The following is a 20,609-nucleotide window of genomic DNA, read 5'->3' as shown; positions in this document are numbered from 1 at the left end:
AGTCAGCTTCTGAATAGACCACTTGGGTCATGGAGGAGGATTTAGAAGGAGATGGAGTGAGTGGGGGTGGGTGTTCAGTTTTTTGGTAGTGAATTATAGTAGAGAAATTAAAATACTTTCAGGTCATAAGATCATGATATTTCTCTGCAGGGGTCAATGGAGAATGTTGTCAAAGTAGACTGGTTGTATACCAGAAAGGTGGAGAATGCACCTTTGAGAATGTACATGCAGCATGCATCCAGAAAAATGCCACTCTGACTTGCTGTTTTTCCAAAGTCCTCTTTTCTCTAGGTTTTTTTTTTATTATTAATTATTGATTAATTCTTACATATTGTTTATGGGCATTTAGATCATTTCCATTGTATAATATTTGATTTCTCCTCTCAGGTGTAGTGCCCCTAAATCTCCCACCACCACATCACCTGTGAACTGTTACCATAGTCCCTTGTGCTCTCCCCTCCCCTATTTTGACCACTCGCCCTACCTCTCCCCCGCTGTAAGTCTTGGATCTACAATTTGCCTGCTAATTTTGACTTTTTTTCTAACCCCTTGTTCAGTTTTCCCATATTCCTCCTATAAGTGAAACCATCCAATATCTTTCATTTTCCTTCTGACTTATTTCACTTAGCATGTTGCTGTGAATGGCACGCATTTATCTTTTTTGATTGTTGATTGTGCATATACCACATCTTCTTGATCCATTCATCTGTTTTTGGGCATTTAGATTATTTTCATATTTTAGTTATTGTAAATCGTGCTTCAATAAACATAGGAATGCAGGTTCCTTTTGAATTAATATTTTTATGTCATTTGGGTAGATTCCTAGGAGTGGAACTGCTGGGTTATATGGTAGCTCCATTTTAATAATTTGAGGTTATTCCACACAGCTTTCCATGGTGGTTGGACCAGTTTGCATTCCCACCAGCAGTTTTAGAGGGTTCCTTTTTCTCCACATCCTCACCAGCATTTGTTGTTGCCAGTTTTTGTTTTTGTTTTTTTAATATGGGCCATTCTCACCGGTGTGAGGTGGTGTCTGATTGTGGTTTTGATTTACATTTCCGTGATTACAAGTGATACTGAACATTTTTTCATATACCTGATGGCCATTTACATTTCCTCTTTGGACAGGTGTCTTTTTCAGTTCTTCTGCCCATTTTTTGATTGAGGTTGTTTGATTTGTTTTTGTTCTGTTGTGTAAGCTCTTTTTAGATCTTTGATATCAACCCCTTATCAGTTGTATGGAGTGCAATATTTTCTCTCAACCTGGAGATGTCTCTTCCTCTTGGTTATTATCTCTTTAGCTGTACAGAAGCTTTTTAATTTGATATAATCCCAGCTATTTATCTTTTCCTTCATTTTCTTTGCTCCTAGGAATGAGTCCTCACAGGTATTTCTGAGATGTATATCATGGAGGGTTGTGCCTATCTTTTCTTCTGTGTATTTTATGGACAAACTCCTTTTTTAATGTGGATTGTCTTAATGAGACACTTTGAAATACATGCAGTGAATTTATGGTTTTTAAATTTTTTTTAAAAAAATTCAAATAAACAGAGACATAGATTCCACAAATTATTTTATTTTCAATGAAAACAGATTATCTGTAAATTAGTAAGTGGGATCTTATTTGCTTATTGATCACATACAAACACCAGTGCATGAATGATGAAAAAGCAATCACTGAAACTTTTATTGACTTAATAGGCATGAGTTTAAAAATAAGTGAATTAATATGTTCATTTTAAGTCAATTATTTAAATTTGGGGGGAGTATAGCTTCAAACCTGTTCTAATGTATGTCTTCATAACATGCCCACCACCAAAGCACCAACAATTCTCCTAAGACAAACGCAGTGATGTAAACCAACTTTAATTCAATAAACATAATTGGGGAAAAAGGGAAATGTTAAAAATATGAAATAAGATTATTTTTGGCTTTTAATTCAATAACGTTATACTTACTTTCTTTCTCTCATTTCTTCATAACTTAAATCTTTAGGCTTATGATTTTCTTTAATGTTTTTCAAATGAAATCCAAAGTTTTTTCTTTTTTTGAGCAGGTCCCATCTGAAAAATGGTAGATAAACTATACTAATTGGAAAACAGGCCAATTTAAAAAATGAACTTAGTAAAAATGTTTCTTGTAAAATTACTTTTTCTGGAGTCATAAAGTAGCAAAATATCTTGGATTTTTATTTTAAAATAGATGACTAGAATAATGTATTCTGTGATTTCAATATATGTATATAAATATTATACTTTCCACTTAATACACCAAAAGTTTCTATAATAAATATTTAACTCCAATTGTATCCTATCGCCTTAGGATTTTTTGAAGAAAACACCTTTAGGGTTGAGTCTAAAGATCCAAAAATCTAGTCTTCTACCATTGTTTTGGTACTGACTATTCCAGAAATGAAAGAAAGTGTTATTTTATAGATATTTAATCATAATTCTTTAGGGCTTCTTAGAAAATGTGTGAAGAGTTAATTTTTAATATATTTATATATAATTTATAATATATTTAATATATATTTTAATATATTTGATTTTTCTCTTCTCAGATTTCTTTAAGGGAAAAACAGTATTTAATCATTGGCTTCCAGGAATATGTTATAGCAATATCACCTTTCAGTTGGTCTCTGAGGCAACATTTAATAAAAGTACTCTTGTGGAGTACAGTGGTGTTAGTCATGAACCCAAACAGCACAGAACTGGTAAGTCTACTAAAGAATCAAATTCAGTGACAAAATAAACTATATGTTGTACATTCAATCATTATAAGAACAATTCTTTTCTAGAACTAAGAAAAATATTTTTTTATAATGAAAAACAAATGTTTAGAAATGTAAAAGAAACTGGGCAAAATATCCCATAAGAAAAATATAAGATATGTTATAATCTTTGAATTGGAAAGTATATGATACTACCAAAAGTTATAATTAACTAATTTAATTGAATCAAGTAAACCTCAGTTATTCTATAACCTGGCAAAATGTTCTTATAGCAGAAAAATAGATGGGGTGGGGGGTTAATGCAGAGTATAAGATTAGTACAGGAAATACTGGGATTCAGATGTATTGCAAACTTGCAGATCTTAATTTTAGTAACATTATTAATATGAAAGACTATGATAGGATGCATTGATGGATAGGTGGATGAATGAGTGGATAGACAGATGGAAGAGTGGATGAGTAAAATAAATATGCACCTACTAAATACCCATCACCAATAACAGTGTAAGTGACACTGCCTGTGCATACTATGCTAAGTTCTCAGTAGGGCTGCCTGAGAGGCCTTTCATAAGAGCATTGTGAGTGGATTGATGATCCCTGAAGCCCTTCCAATGAAATGCTAAGATGTCATAATTCTCATTAATTAGACCAAGACAAGGAAACTATTTCAGCTAAATAAGTAATTCACCTCACATCAATAGCTAAGATTCTATTTGCGTTTTTCATGACTCAACTCAAGTAAGCAGCACTAACTGAGCATCTTCTCCCTGGGAATTATTCTAAATCCTGAGAGAGTTGAAGACAAAGTCTAGGGAGTTATGTCCTCGAAAATAGTGGAAGGACTCTACAAGTGACAGAATGCAAAGCGGAATGTGATAAGTATTACACAAGAGGCACAAAGTTGTATAACAGCAGGAAGGAGGGAGAGATCATTTGAAGTTCTTGGAAGAGGTGATATTTTAGCAACTATTTGAAAGACAAGGTAGAAACTTGCAATGTGTCTTCTTAATTCTCTCAAACTAAGCCTGTTTCTGTCATTTATAAACTCATTTTGAGTTTGTGATTTCCGATGACAGCCTGAAGGTTCAGAAATGCTTTCATCTGACTGCAGTGCTTGTATATTTCACTTTGGAGAAGGGAGGAGGGAAGCCATATTTCCAATATTGTGTTAATGTTTCTAAATGCAACTCATAATGAACTCTCCTAAGTGCAACTGTGTTATATGGATTGTTTTTATCAAGATAGCTATATATACACTGTAGGAGATTTTTTGTAGGAAAGATCCAGGGACTTCACTTTTTTCAAAAGGAGTTTGTGGTAAACTGAAGATGACTTCCAGAACTTTTCAGAAGTGGTTAAATTACCACACGGACAAGCAGAGTATCTCAAGTTAATATATTTGAAGTGTGAGTGGTGATAGGTTCCTGTATTCACATCATGCACAAGATCTTAAATATGTGTGTACTTCATAGTTTTCTTTGATGCATGTGATAGGTTGAAAGCAAAACTCAATTATATTTTGTATGCGTGACTCATCATTAAGTATTCATGACAATATAGTTTAAAATGGTTTGGAAACAAAACTTTCCTCTCTTACAGCCCCTTATCCACCTCGAAATATCTCCATTCGTATTGTAAACATGAACAAAATCAATTGGGAAGAACAGAGCGGCAGCTTTCCAGAGGAATCGTTCATGAGATCACAAGATCTAGTGGACAGAGACAAACTCTTCCATTTTACAGATGAAAGTCCTGAGATTCCCTCTGGCAACCTTTCTTCTGGCTGGCCTGATTTTAACAGCAGTGATGACGAAGCTACATCTCAGCCCAATTGGTGGGATAGTGCATCCTCCACTGTTGAAAGTGAAGATGAATTTGTTAGTGTACTTCCCATGGAATATGAAAATAGCAGTATTCTCAGCGAGACAGACAAATTGGGCTCTTCCTCTTTCTTCCCCATGCAAATGATTCTGAGGTGGTTACCACCAAAACCACCTACAGCCTTTGATGGGTTCCACATCCACATAGAAAGAGAAGGTAAAGTAATAGGAAATTGCAAGAAATAAGAACTGGTCAAAGAAAAGGAATTTGAAAATTTTTAAATTTAAATTTAGAAGTAAGACTGCTGGAAGATAAAAATCTATACAAAAATGGTAAAGAGAGAAGAATTTCACTGCATATCCAATGTGAAAACAAAATGAAAACAAAATGAATAGGTTGGATAAGAAAACTTAGGTTGGGAAGGTTCAGTTGCAAGTACTTGCAACTGTGTTTTTCACTGTCCATTTCTATTACCCCTGGCCACTGAGGATAACCTTCTATTTGCAGAAGATTTGAATTGAAAGTCTAACCCTCACAAATTACAAAATATCCTGGAGAAATACTCTGTTTTCTGGTACACAAATTTTAGCAAGTATGCAGTAAAAGAATCTTTCTGACAAATGACACTTTCCTAAGAGATCAGACCTGTAAGCTATTCTTATGCCCAGAGGCAAGCTCCTCTGACATGGGTGCCACTCACATTTTCCCAGAGGAGCTGGTAATAACTCAGAAAATACATAGCAACTGGCATTTCTATGATATCTGCTATATCATATATTGAATTCACTTCTCTAACATCTGACAGTCATTCTTTACATTATGGTCCACTCATTTGTGAAGGCAGGGTGATGGCATTCTATAAATTTGGGTCATGAATTCTATCTGAATTGTTGATGGGTAGATTTTTATAGTTTTTGTTGTTGTTTTTAAAATAACATACTGCATTTTATACTTTCCAGTCTAGTGATTTGGGTGGCAAAGGTTGTTGAGTTGTCAACATTGAAGTCAAAATGACAGCTTTATTTTCAGGGTAGGGTATTAGGATCATGTCACCTCATACATGACATTTTGTGTGTCCCTATTTTATTTAATAGAATAAGATACAAAATCTGTGAATTCCTTTGTACTAGATGATAAAGCAATCGACCCTTCCCAAATACTATATAAAGTTGAAATCCTTTGTCATTTCCAGTTACTTTAGTGTCTTTCCCAGAATTACTTGTCTTTAAAATAATTTCCATTAATCTTTTATTTTTCTGTTCCTCACTCTATTCTTTGTAAATAGGATCTTATAACTTAGAAAAATTTTTTAATGCCTAGTTGCATGCAGGTTTAGACATGCTTTCATCTGACTGCAGTGTGTTCTTTTGAAGACTATTGTAGTCACTGCCTGATGAGAGCAGCTTCAAATGAAGTAATAAGCAGCAGGGGATGGACTTTGAAGCCAAGTAAAAATCATTTTGACTTTTAAAAGTTCTGGAAGCAAATAGACGAAGGAAAAGTATTACAAGTCTCAGGAAAAAAGGATCTAGAATTATTTCTAACCAGCAACAATTCAATTCAACGCTTTTCTGGATATTTAATGCTAGCTCAAAGAACTTATATTTGGTACTGGTTATTTTTTTAATCCTTAAATTAAGATGTTCTTATTACTATTATTTTTTTTCTCCTAACATTTTACTTCTATTTTATGCATATAATTGTGTTGAATAACAGTACAAATAGGCAGTAGATACCCATCCCTAGTTTAATTGATTTGGATACTATATTTTAGTTTGGTTATTTAAAGGGATCATTTAAAGGGATCATGAGAAACATTTTGAACCCTGTGTCATCTTTCTTTAGTAATACCTGTCATTTGGAGGTATAATTGAATTTGACCAAAGGATGGCAGTGGTACAATATATATATATATATATATTCACATATGTTCTGTTTTTTTATATATGATTTAGAAAATATTACTGAGCATCTGACAGTGGATGAAGAAACACATGAATTTGTTGCAGAACTGAAGGAACCTGGGAAATATAAGTTATCTGTGACAACCTTTAGTTCCTCAGGATCTTGTGAACCTCGAAAAAGTCAGTCAGCAAAATCACTCAGTTTTTATATCAGTAAGTACCAAAGAGGTTATTTGGCATCTCCACGGGAGGTGGAACAATGGAATCTGTGAGATTAATGGTACTCAGGAGTCAATTATTCATCAAACGTTAGAGATTCTGAGCCTCATCAAGGTCAAGAGAAGCCTGGATCCACAAGGTTTTGACAGCAGAGGAAATATATGTGCATTTGATAGTAGCAAACCTGCCCAGGGATTTAATTTGAGGATTTCTTTTATTGTGATAATTGAACAATTTTTAAACTGACTTTCCATACTAGCCACGACAGAGTCTCCAAGGACATGGGCACACACTTTGGGGAATATGACTTTTGTTTGAGTCTGCCATGAAAACTGATATTGTTGGACTTGTGAAAAGTCTCAGAGTACTGAGTTTGCAGAGCTGGAAAGGAGAGCAGAGATTCAAATATACTGATATTATGATAATAAGGTCACAGTTAGCACAAGAAACAAAGCTAGAGCGTTCTGAAAGCCCCTTTGTCAAGTCTTCGGCTGATTTCTGCTAATTTCATCAGGGGTAAAAGCCGAGCAACAGCTAACCTGTGAAAGCGGAACAAATAGTGTATGTCTGTGAGGTTGATAGCTAAACTGACAATGATCTATGCCAGTTTAAAGGCCAAAAATCAGTTACCTAGCGTTTAGGAGGCTAAATGTGTCTCTGATCAGCAGAAAGAAAAAGCAGATGGCAACAGCTAAAAATTGCTTTCCAAAAAAACTTGAGCACCATAGACTGTATCCCCTTCTGCAAGGGCAAAATATCACCTTTCATCAAATAGTCCTCAAAAAAGTTGATTGGGAGGAAGAAAAGGAAGGCAATGGGAACAGATTAGTCAACTTATTCCCTTAAAAATATTGAAAATGTCCCACATAACATTTTTTACTTAAAAAGCAAAAAATGTCACCACAAGTCAAAGGCTGAAAAGATGCATGCTACAATGCAGGAAGGGTGTTTATATCTGCCTTGTCTACTTTCAATTGTGAGAGATCTTTGACATGACATCTCTTAAGAAAGAACAATGTTTAATGTTCAGTTTTTCCCCTGACACTAAAAAACATTTCATTAACCAAAAGGTCTCTTCCTCTGCCAGCAGAAATCAGGGCAAGTGTGGGCAACGTTGTGAAACTCACTCAACTATATTGGCCACGCTGGTTTTCCTCACCTCTGGCTTTCTACTCTGTGTCACAAAGCACACCACCAAATACTGAGTTTATTCAAGGGTGCTACCTTTTAGATGCACTTTCTTTGTGTCTGTCTTGCCTCTCATACCAAATTAGAAAATGCCAGGCTAGGGTTATATTATTTGTTTATTAATTCTGTTGTACTTTCAGCAAATAGTTATTGAGCCACTTTCATGATCAGGAACTCTGCTTTATTTTTAGAATTTCTAAATTGATTAGAGCTGTTGAGAATGTGTCAGAATTGCTCAAAAGTGAAATTATTTCAAAGAGAGGCATATTAATATTCATCTAGAGAAATGTAGGGCACTAGAAATTTTGTTTTTTTTCTCTGCCAAGAAAAGGGTGATATTTTTAGTGTTTAGGATATGCCATTCTGCAATGATATTCAGGTGTACTACTGTGGTTTAGAAAAAAGATAAAGATCCTATATTTAACTGGGTAAATTCCCACAACGTAGTGTCGTCACACACCAATAAATTATACTCTCAGTCGATTTTCTGACCAAGCTTGTTCGGCCATTCAAGTGTTCAGCTATGGCATTAAGATTTATTATATTACATACACATGTTTATATTGGTGTATTCTGGTTTGTAATTATGTAGTTTAAAGACTTTCACATTAGTCCCCCAGTAGCCTCAGGAAGAGTATATTTTTATTATCTCCATTTTTCAGGTAAACAGAATGGTCACAGAAAGCTTAGTGGCTTTCCCCAGTGTCAGAAGAAGGCTTGCAACCTAGGAACATTTGATAGTAAAGCCCATGTCTGCATAGCCTGCAATGACCGTTACCTCGGGTTGATTATTAGACTGGTCCTATTAGAGTGCTACCCCAAGAATCTTCATGACAATAGAGATCACTTTTCCTGATCTGTAACACACAGGACCCATTTCATCCCAATGATTGCCTGAGATGTCAGATGACAGATCAGACAGGTCTGCTTACCAGTTCTGTGACAGTGAACAGGTCGTTCCTGTCTCTGGCCATAAGATAAATGAAGTTGCTTAAGCTTTTACGCCATTGGCCTCTGTGACTATCACCTGCGGCCTTGATCTTGCTAATGCTGAAGGCATGTGGGTGTGGGGCATGTGTGCCTGATTGTGGACACCTGGAGCAAGGTGTATGCACATGTGCAAGTGTGCACACCTGTGCCTAGGAGGGAGGGGATAAAGTGTCACCTTGAGGGAGGAAGATGAGTACTAGTACTTACAGGTTTGTCATGAACATTAAAGGATTAAAGTGTGTAACTACACAAAAACTTAAAACACATCCTGTGACACATAGTGTTACAGGTATTATATCTCTAACATCATAAATTATCATTTTCTTAATTGTTGTAATGATTTCCATTTGCCCCATTTACTATGAATCTGAACAGTACACATCACACACTAGGATTTCTTTTCCTCTCTTGGAGTCCAGCAGAGGAATACAGCTTTCTGTCAAGGAACTAAGAAATGCATCCTGAGCAAATAAAAGAAAGTTGCATGTTTGCATTTCAGCAGGGTATTTTTGTAGATAATAATCACCTTAACATTTCTTGAGTCCTCACTAGTGTCAGGCACTGTGCTAATAACTACTTTAAAACCTAAGAGAACAAAGCTAATGTGGGCTCTTGTATGGGGAATCTTGATAATGAGGAACCCACGGTGTTTCTCAAATTATCACCCAGGTCCTAGCCAGCTTCTAACATTGAACCAGCCTGTTGCCAGTTTCTTATCTAATATACTCTCACCCTGTGTCTTTGATTTGAATGTTGCTAAATTTAAATATTTTTCATGTGATTGTAGTAAAGGCATATTGGCACCTGAAAGTAATTATTTCTAGAACCCAAAAATCCTAACAGCAAAGAAACTATACTCACTCATGACATGCCACACCCACTCCTTGTTAAAAGAGGCAAGTTCTCGCTGGTAAAAAAAAGTACCAGAATAATCTCAGGTGCACCTAGTTGAAGCAGAGTGTCTCTCCAAGTAGAGGGCAGGCAGCGGAAGCCTGCAGCTAAGCAGCTGATCCGCGAGACGCCCATTCCTGTTGAATGTCTTTGTAAGGACAAAGGATTTTAAAACCTAGAATCTTTTATCTCAGCCAGCTCAGCGTGAAACCTCCTTTGCATTCTGCTTTGAAATGTTCAGGTCCTTCAGGAGAGTGGATCGAAGAGCTGACTGAGAAGCCCCAGCATGTAAGCGTCCATGTCCTCAGCTCCACTACGGCCTTGATGTCCTGGACATCCTCCCAGGAGAACTACAATGGCACCATCGTTTCCGTGGTCTCACTCACCTGCCAGAAACAGAAGGAGAGCCAGAGGCTGGAGAAGCAGTACTGCACTCAGGTAAAGCAGAGGAAAGGCTGAGGGGCTTGCTCACCTCCCAGGCCTGTGCTCTGGATCCCTATCTCCAAAGTGGGGTTACCAGAGCCAGGAGAGGCGCCAGGAAATGCAGGCAGGGGCTGCTCAGCCAGTCACCTTCCCTATCCTCCTTATATGGGCCAACTTTCTTTCACTTTCTTTCCTTATTCCAGAGAATTACTGAGCATCCATGTGGGCTGGGTCATAGCGAAGATGCTGGGGGTTCAGATACTTTATATGTGCCCACTCTTGCTGAGCTTATAATCCAGTGAGAACTGTGATAAGTAAACATATAATTACTACAGCATTTCCTTTATCAAAATTAGGATAAAATAAGGCTCAAGCTAAAAGTAAAATGTCCCAGATGCCAGAGGCATTTCACAGAAAGGAGGAGCTGGGTGAGTAAGGATGGACTTGGGCAAGAGAACTTGGAAACCAGTCAGAAAAACTTCCCAGGGATGGAGACAACCAAGCAGAAGGTTTGGGGTGGGAGGTGAGAGATATTGATTTGTTTCCTTACTTTTTTCCCATTATTTTCATTGTTATTTTTGCCATAAAAATAATGCATGTTCATTGGGGAAAAAATAGCTAAAAAATTACAAGTTACATTAAGGAAAAAACTGCCCCCTTACTGATTATGGCAGAGGAGAGTGTTGAAGGATAATGGAGTTAGATGGGCACAAAGGAGCAAGTGTAGCTCTTGTGCTAATCGGTAGCTTTGGGAGTGGCCACCAGAACAAAAGGCCATGCCCTGTCATCGGAGGACCTTGCTCTCAGATGCCCTGAATACCTAGCCTGGGGCCCAGTTCTATTTTCAAAAATTCTGTTTTTTTTTTTTTATAAGATCAATTATTAGTGTCTTTATGATATTTCCTTCCATAGAGGCAAAACAATTATCAGCTCCCTGGAAATATAAAGCTTCCCAAAAGGTGTTTGTTGTGTGAAAGCTATTTGGGATGTTTCTGTTCATCCTGCAAACATTAGGCACTTGGGGGATTTAAAAAGGAGAAGTTTTCAATTTATAAGACCATGACTCTTGACTTCATCTTAGCAATAGAAAACAGTGCAGAGATAAACCCTTACTTAAGCTGAGACCACCCCTTGACTTAAATTGAGTCAACATACTCAACCAATTAAACTGGTAATCACAGCTCTGTGGGAGCTTATTAGCTTCCTTCCCTGAGTATCCTAAACACAACTGTCTCTGCATTAGGAGAAAAGTTTATTTCCCTTAAGGAACACGACCCAGAACTTGACTGCTCCCAGGTATGTGTCTTCCTCGTGCCATCTAATGTGTAACTACATTTCTTTTGCATAGACATCAGGGGCTCAAGATATAGATTTTCTAAATTATAAATGAGCCAGAAAAGGCTGGTCTAAGTGCGTTTTGACCATGTCTTTTTGAAATGAAAACATTAAACTGCTAAGTGTTACAGGTTGCAGGTGAGGAGGCTGTGTTTATAGTGGAGTGTGGGGACAGGATTAACCTTGCTAGGGTTTATCTCAAATTACTACAAGAATGCTTTGAGGATTATGCTACTGTTACGTCATCATCCATTTTGCTACCACACAGACATGCACACGCACTTTCAGATGAAGAGACGTCCATTCAAGAAGTCTCAAACTTGTCACGTGGCTATTAAAGGAAACTGTAATGAACCTATTAAAGGAACCACAAAAATAACTTGGGTTATTTTTGAAAGTAATCATGATCTAGAAAGGAAAAATATCTTTTTGTTATATATTTGGTGGTACTGTGATTATAGTAAATAAAAATTCAAAATGGAGCTCAAAAATAAGTGATTCTTAAGGAAAACACAGATAGTCCTTGAATAACAGTGTTTCACTCAACATCCTTTCCTTACAACACGGAGAACAAAGCAATCTTGCCAGTGTTGAGCAAAAGGATGTTGTTAGAAGATCTGCTTTCACAAGAAGAAAAAAACAAAACTGCTTTTATTGTACCTTATTTTGCTTAAAATTGCAGTTTCCAAGAACAGATCCATGACTGAGCAATCAAGGTACTAGCAATTAATGTCTCATTATTTTATTGTTTCACTTACCCAATTTTGCCACCACTGCTGTATCATGTTACCTCGATCAACCTGAGAGTTGGCAGTGCCCTCACACCTCCACTGAGGGAGGTTGCCCTCCTTATGAGTTCCAGTTGCCTGTACAAAATTCAAGAAAAAAAATGTAAACTTCGATTTCATGAAACTTGGAGTCTGGCCTTCCTATAGTGTAGGTACATAGTACCCACTAATTTCAATATTTCTTCATCATATGCATGTTCATGTCTGCTTGTTGTTTGTGTATGCGCTTATATACAGATATTGGTGGGAAAGGAAATTTTGTGGGATAGCCCTCCTAACAACCATTTTAGTGCTGTTCATTAAGAAATGTCTGTTGAATATAAAGTCACTGTTCAATGTTACATAAATGATAGTCGCTTCTCAAAGTAAATGTGCTTTTGGCAGTTTCTCCATAAACTCATACACAACCATCAATTTTAGAATTAAGAAACATCGTGTGTGTGTTTGTTTATTAGATCTGCCTAAGTCCATAAAGTGCTTTGTGGCAATTTACAGAAATGTTTAATAACTAAATGATAAAATCAGGAGGAAGGAGCAATCAATCTATTAGCTTTACAAATTAGGAATTGGTCGAACTGAGAGGTCAGATATTTAAAGGATCATCCCAGAGACACATAGCTGATTAGCATCAGCCTGAGTCCTGGACTCAAAGGAGCTGACTGCCAAGCCAGTGTAGTTTGTGTTGGATTGTGTATGCTATCCAAGGGGAGATTGTAACTAGAGCCACTGACTCCAGAATCAAACAGACTTGAGTTTCAGACCCAAAATTTTTACAGGTACCAGTTATGAGTCCCTGGGCAACTTTCTTCATGTGGTAGGTGTTGGTATCTTAATCTGTTATATATATATATATATATATATCCGAAGTCATAGGATTAAATGCAAAAGGACTTGATGTGTAATACATTAGAGCATAAGAAATCATTAGATTTCAGTATTGTGCAAACTTACATAGATGTTTTTTAATAAATAGACAAAGAGAGGTTCTAAGGTGTTCTGTGGAGAACCTGAGTGACTGGAATAAATGTATAAAAAAGAGCCAATGGAAGAGGGTTACATGAAGTAGAAAAAAATCCTTTCCAGACTCAAATGAGCCCTCTCCATCTCATTCAAGCCTGTTACTCAACCATTTTACATCTTTTATTGTCTATTTTTTTAAAGATTTATTTATACGAGCATTGGGTACAGTCAGAAGCGCAGGAGGGTGAGAGAATTCACCAGAGCCAGAGCGGGGAACAGAATAGGCAGCCCGATGAAACACACTGCTGAAGGGAGCAGCGGGCTCGGTGGGAGAGTTCTATCCAACCATGTGGGACCCTCGCTGGCATCTGGGGATGGAGCCGGAGCTGCAGAGGCTACAGGCAGCCTTGCAGCCCAGCGCTCAACCGCTGCGCCACCGCCACCGGGGAGGCCCCATTTTACATCTTTTATTGTCTTGAGTAACTTTTTTCCTCCCAGTTATTTAGCTGAGTAGGGAAAGGACTCATGCTTAGCTGGAGACACTGGGTTGACTGAATTCTCTGGAATGGAAACAAAAGCCAATCAGGAATGGGAGAGAGGAAATACTTTAATGCAAAGAAGGCATGAAAATTGGTTGAAAGGTATGGGGTGATACTCCAGAGAATAAAATGGAAATTATTTAGTAAGTAGAATGCAGATACACATCCATCCCTTCCTGCTCCAACTCACCTCCAAGAAGGTCTAGAATAAATTAAAAGGCATGGTAGCATAGACATGTAGCTATAGGTTCCTGGGTCACCAAACAGTGAAAAATTGGTGGGAAAATTGGTATTTATGATTTGTTACCAACATAAATCATTTGCAATACCATTAGCCTCATTTTTTAGTAGTCATATATATAAACATAGTTACTTATTTTTAGAAAGTATAATTTCATTAAGATGAATTTATTATGATGGCATATTTAAGTGGATATGATTTCAAGTAATCATTTGAAAAATCAGAATCAACTACTGCTTAAAATACTGTCTAACCAAAGAAAGTTCAGCATCCTAAAGCAATCTATGTTCTTTATGTGCTGTGTTAAATATCCTAAATGAATGATTAATCAACCCACTCAGCATTTACAGGTATGGCAGTTCAGTAGTGTTTAAAGGAAATGTTTGGAGCAGTATTGATATTATAACCCCTCTATGGGCCAATAGATACATAACTAGAAAGACATATGGATAAATGGATGGATGGATGGTTGGATAGTCAAGAAGTCTGAAAGATTGCCCACCAAATGTTAGCAAGGATGGGAGGAGGACATAAAAGCTTCCAGATTATTTCATTTGCTCTTCCATTGTGTATTTTTCATAATGAGCATGTATGGGTTTTATCACTTGAAAAGATATTTTAAACAAAGCAAGGAGTGCTGCTTAGTTGTTCCTTGCACATTTTGTTTTTTCCCATAGTGTATATCTTCTGGACATGTTCTCTTAGAGAAGGATATTTAGATGACTGACTTTGTGTAAATGACTTCCAGCAAATTTAAAATTCTGAAGCATGTGCAAGAAACTCTGACATGAGTGTAAACAGGAAAGGAAGGTGGCAAATACTAACATGCTAATTCACCTTAATCTTACTTTGGCCCAGTTACTGGGGAACCAAGTATTTGTTTATTGCTCCCCTTACTTATATGTAGAGCAAGTTGTACTAATTCAACATAAATGATTTTACTGTTTAAAATTTTACTGTTTTTCCAGTATTAGAAAAGTTTAAAATTCATTTACCATCAGTGTTATAACCACAATGAGACTTTTAAAGAAATCCCCTTATAGCTTAGGTGAGCTATCAACAATATTTTCTATTGATTCATGCTCTTACCTGTATCAGTTGTACAATTCTTTTGTGCCCTGGGAGGCAAAAAGTTGGTAAGAGTAATAAGTTAGTTTTATTGAAACTTTCGACTTAAACCTCCTCACAATTCTATGTGATATATAATTGTCTATAGTATTGTCTGTAGTTTATTGATGTGGAAGTCAAGGTTTAAGCATTACAAATAAATTCCCATGCTTATAGGGGGAAGTCAGAATTTGATCCCAGACAGTCTGAATAGCGAATTCGTGTTCTTTCAACAAAGACTTAAATGCTGGAGGTGCTGACGGTTGAAGCAGCACATGTCTTAACCTGTTACTTGAATCATCACTCCTTGTGCATGCCAACACTCAACTTGGATATTGAAAATTCATCTGCTCTCGCTATTTTTCTCTATATGAGACTTGTTACATAACCCAAGAGTTTTCAAAATGAGTAAAGGACAGCTTGTCTAAATGAGAAATGTTCTCTACAGTGTTATTTTATGAAGTCACGATGCCTTGCAGAGCACTTAACTCTGTATCTCAGGGCTTAGCACCATAACTTGTTCATAGCATGGATTAGAGGTCACGATGCTGACTCTAGATATGTGACCTTCGCCACTCTCTGGCTTTACTCTCTTCATTTATTAAATGAGAGATTTAGACTAGATAATCTCTGAGGTTATTTCCATCTCTATAATTAGATATTACATGCTTCTAAGTGAGGAGAGAGTAAAGTCATTTCTGCAGTGCTCTCTGTATAGAATCAGCTGACACTACAATTTAGGATGTCAGGCTATCCTTATGGTATTGCTGATTTGATTATGGTTAGAGGCTGTTGTGTCTCTTGTGTACATGGTTACAATTGACATTGATTGGTATAAAAGCCGTTCATGGAGCTTATTAAATCCAGCCGTAGAATTGGAATGTTCCGAGTTCCCTTTAGTGTCCATATAAACTATAAATTATCCTTATTTTGAAATCTAACCTTCTCCAGCATGAGTAAAGACCTCAGATTTCAAAGGTATCTGTGGTTCCACAAAGAATCCCTGAATATGCTTTCAGCCTCTCTGTCACCTTCTAAAAGCCCAGCTCTAAATATATCTTACTTGGTTTTTGGTTTAAAGGTGAACTCAAGCAAGTCTATTATTGAAAATCTGGTACCTGGGGCCCAGTACCAGGTTGTGATGTACCTAAGAAAAGGACCTTTGATTGGGCCACCTTCAGATCCTGTGACATTTGCTATTGGTAAGTTTCCAACACAAGAGTAATAACTCTTAAATACAACAGTCATTAATATTGTATTAATACAGTATTAACATTAATAACAGTATTTTGGGCCTCCCCTGGTGGCGCAGCGGTTGAGCGCTGGGCTGCAACGCTGCCCACAGCCTCTGCAGCACTGGTTTGATCCCAGGCCACTGGTGAGGGTCCCACATGGCGTGACAAACCTCTGCTGTCTCTCCCGCTGCTCCCCTCAGCAGTGTATTTTGTTGGTCTGCCTGTTCTGTTCCCCACTCTGGCTCTGGTGAATTCTTTCACCGTCCCGCACTTCTGACTGTACCCAGTGCTTATATAAATAAATAAATAAATCTTTTTTAAAAAAAACCAAAACAGTATTTTATCAGTGTGCTGTTAGGAGGGGTTCAAGGTCAAGTCATTATCATTATAAGTGGGGGACCCATACTTATCCAATATTTTTCCTTTAGAGTAATAAATGACTATAACTGTACAACTGGAGTACATCCTAAGCATTTCTTACTCAGGATGAAGAAGAAACAAATAGGCAAACATGTTTCATTTTCAATAATAGTGCCAGAGGGGTAAGGCCTTTGTTGTTCGTAGAAATTTTAAGCCATTGCTAAGATACTAAACATTCCTTCTGGCTCTTTTTCTTTTTTTTTTTCCCACTCCCTCTCTTTCTTCTTAGTTCCAACTGGAATAAAGGATTTAATGCTCTACCCCTTGGGCCCTACAGCAGTGGTTTTGAGCTGGACCAGACCTTACTTAGGAGTGTTCAGAAAATATGTGGTTGAAATGTTTTATTTCAACCCTACCACCATGGCGTCAGAGTGGACAACCTACTACGAAATTGCTGCGACGGTTTCCTTAACAGCCTCAGTGGTAAGTGTCTTAATCAGCTCTTAGAGCCTCAAACTCTCCTGTAGAATCATGTGACTTTTTATACCCAACGTGTCAGAAAGTGAGCCATAGATGAGGTTTTTTCATAAATATGTACAGGTAGCTTCCTACTTTCAAGGTTTTTTTTTTTTTTTTTTTTAGTTTTTGCTTTTAAGGTGGTGGTTGTTTTCAAGGAGGGAGAGAAAAATAATTGTGTGAAACTAGCTTTTACCCCTAATTGAGCTGATTTGTTAATCCACAGTTTTAGTAGCGCTGTCAAGGGTTGATTGCCTCTGTCTGCCCTGAGGAGGAAAGCAGAGGACAGAGCCTTCAGTAGTTCCATGCTTTGTTGCCACTGCTTAATTCTAATGACAGCAGTTCTTGACATCTGCAGATCAGTTAAATAACCCTAATGAAAAGTCAACAAAAGATACTTTTCAGGAGAGCAGATAAACCTTGTTCTTTCTAACCATGGAGTCATTTTTAAAGTGCAACTTAGGGCCTCCCCTGGTGGCGCAGGTGGTTGAACACAGCGCTGTGAATCTGTCCACAGCCTCTGCAGCACAGGTTCGATCCCGGCCGGCTGGCAAGGGTCCCACATGGCGCGGCAGACCTCTCCTGTTTCGTCCGCTGCTCCCTTCAGCAGTGTATTTCGTCAGTCTGCCTGTTCTGTTCCCTGCTCTGTCTCTGGTGAATCTTCTCACTCTCCCGCGAATCTGGCCTGTACCTCAGCTCTTGTGTAAATAAATAAATATCTTAAAAAAAAAAATGAGTAAAGTGCAACTTAGTACACTTAGCACTGGTAGTCACCCTCTTCCCAGGGAATCAACCTGTTAGTGTAACCCACCAGACACATGCTTGTGGACCAACTTGGGAGAAATGGGGGGGGGTGTCCCTGTAGCACTGTTTCACTTGTGCAAATAGCAGGAAACAGCAAAAGGAAGCCAATATCAGATGTATTTGAGTCTCTACCATCAAGTCACTTTTCAAAGGTGTATTTTCATTTATCATTTGATTTATAGCACACTGCATTCCTCAAAGAATTTTTTGATTAAAAATTTGGGAAATACAAACTGGAATATAAAGAAAGGAATATAAAATTTTTTGATCGTGACCAAATAGGAGTAGCTCTTTTTATAATATGATCCCTTTACCTCACCTTAGCCTTTTGTCTTCTTGCCTTTTATAGAGAATTGCTAATCTGTTGCCTGCCTGGTACTACAACTTTCGCGTTACCATGGTGACCTGGGGAGACCCAGAATTGAGCTGCTGTGACAGTTCCACCATCAGCTTCATAACAGGTGAGTGACATGTGTGGGGGAAGTGGTTCCGTGAGCAGAGAGCACTATTTTGAGGAAGTTCTGAAGGGACCCATCTCCAAAAAGGGCTAGTCATTCACTTGTCACTGAGCATCAGTTTCAAGGAAGATAAAATGCATGATTCTGAAAATTCATTATTTTTTGAGAGGATGATCTTTTAAAATTAAAATATTTTAATTCTGAGTTGCTGGCCTTGATCTATGCATGACTGATTTGGAATGGATTTGAATGGAGATGTGGCAGGTAGAGGCCTGAACTGTACATGACACTCAACTGATTTTGGCCATGAGTTGATGACATTTTCTAGAGTGTCTCCATTTCCCTGTTAAGTAAACCATTCTTAAAGTCACAGGCTGAATCCAGTATGGTTCACTGCAGACATTAAAGTGGACTTTGGTTATATTCAACCAAAATGAAAATGCATATACTGTGCTAAAATGAAAAATGATGTAAGAATTATATAAAATAAAATAAAATATTATATATATATTTATATATATTTATATATATAAATATATATATATATGAAATACCAAAAGGGGAAAAAAAAGTGGACTTTGGATACAGGCAGACCTGGGTTTGAATCATGGGCCTTGGCACATGTGACCTTGAGCAAGTGAACTTTTCTAAACCTCAATTTTTTCATGTGTAACATGGTTTACTGCCCAATTAAATAAGCTACTTAGCAAAATATATGGCACAAAGTTTAGCTAAAATACTGGGTAGTGTTAGCTCCTCAGTCTAGCATTATGTTCTTCCTCATCAGAAGGTAGAGATAGCGAAGGCGATCAGAGGTAGCAATGAAAAGGGGAAATCCATCCTTGTTGTTAGAAATAAGATATTTCAAGAACTTTTGTTTGGACTACAACACTGTATACTGAGAATTATACTGAGAAAAGAAAAGAACAAAATAGTTTTTAAGGATTTATTTATATATTTATACAAGAACTGGGGTGCAGGCCAGATGTGAGGGATGGTGAGAGGATTCACCAGAGACAAAGCGGGGAACAGAACAGGCAGACTGACAAAATACACTGCTGAGGGGAGCAACTGGCAGGACAGGAGAGGTCTGCCACGCCGTGTGGGACCCTCGCTAGCTGGCCGGGATCAAACAGGCGCTGCAGAGGCTGTGGACAGCTTCACAGTGCTGTGCTCAAAAGTCTGTGACACCAGGGGAGGCCCCCACCCCAAAATAGTTTTTTTTTTAAAGATTTCTTTATTTATTTATACAAGCACTGGGTACAATCAGAAGTGCGGGAGAGTGAGAGGATTCACCAGAGCCAGAGCGGGGAACAGAACAGGCAGACTGACAAAGTACACTGCTGAGGGGAGCAGCGGGCGGCAGGAGAGGTATGTCACACCATGTGGGACCCTCTCCGGCGGCAGGGGATTGAACCAGCACTACAGAGGCTGTGGGCATCTTTGCAGCCCAGCACTCAACCACTGCACCCCCAGGGAAGGCCCCAAAATAGTTTTTATTTTTTTTTTTTTTTTTTTTAAAGATTTATTTATTTATACAAGCACTGGGTACAGTCAGAAGTGCGGGAGGGCGAGAGAATTCACCAGAGCCAGAGCGGGGAGCAGAGCAGGCAGAAGGACTGAAGTACACTGCTGAGGGGAGCAGCGGGCGGCAGGAGAGGTCTGCGCCCATGCGGGACCCTCCTCCGGTGACCGGGGAGCAGCCGGGGATCGAACCAGCGCTGCGGAGGCTTCGGGTAGCTTCGCAACCCAGCGCTCAACCGCAGCGCCACCGGGGAGGCCCCCCAAAATAGTTTTTAGATGAAGAACAACTTGGGCAAAATATTTTCCTGACTGGACTTCGAGATTTACTCTGTTGAAATCAATTAAAAAAATATGGAACGAAATGAACCAGAGGTGATGAAATCTTACACAATCTACTTACATAATTCATCACTTGTTATTTACTTGCTAATGTCCAGAACTCCCTTTGTTCCAGATGTTGTTAATAATCTGAGAAGAGAAAAGTGAAAGAAAACCCCAAAAGGAGAAAATAGCAATAACTTAACATGTGCTATATTAGGCCTTTGACTGTTTTCGTTATTGCATACTTTATAATG

General features: G+C 37.9%; 1 protein-coding gene across 2 annotated transcripts in view; it reads left to right on the top strand.

Annotated features, from left to right (window-relative positions):
- PTPRO (protein tyrosine phosphatase receptor type O) overlaps positions 1-20,609 on the top strand; it is a gene marked incomplete at both ends in the record, with an annotated part of 223,204 nt that overhangs the window by 141,976 nt on the left and 60,619 nt on the right. For both annotated transcript variants that reach the window (XM_084255654.1, XM_084255653.1), the window contains 7 exons: positions 2,561-2,713; positions 4,331-4,768; positions 6,508-6,669; positions 9,986-10,182; positions 16,219-16,339; positions 17,022-17,215; positions 18,402-18,513. In XM_084255654.1, coding sequence (XP_084111780.1) covers positions 2,561-2,713; positions 4,331-4,768; positions 6,508-6,669; positions 9,986-10,182; positions 16,219-16,339; positions 17,022-17,215; positions 18,402-18,513 — 1,377 coding nt within the window. The remainder of the gene's footprint in view (positions 1-2,560; positions 2,714-4,330; positions 4,769-6,507; positions 6,670-9,985; positions 10,183-16,218; positions 16,340-17,021; positions 17,216-18,401; positions 18,514-20,609) is intronic.

Source organism: Talpa europaea (assembly GCF_964194135.1).
Source record: "Talpa europaea genome assembly, chromosome: 15".
NCBI lineage: Eukaryota > Metazoa > Chordata > Mammalia > Eulipotyphla > Talpidae > Talpa > Talpa europaea.
The sequence above is the reverse complement of the archived record's forward strand: the minus strand, read 5'-3'. Positions and strand labels throughout refer to the sequence as shown.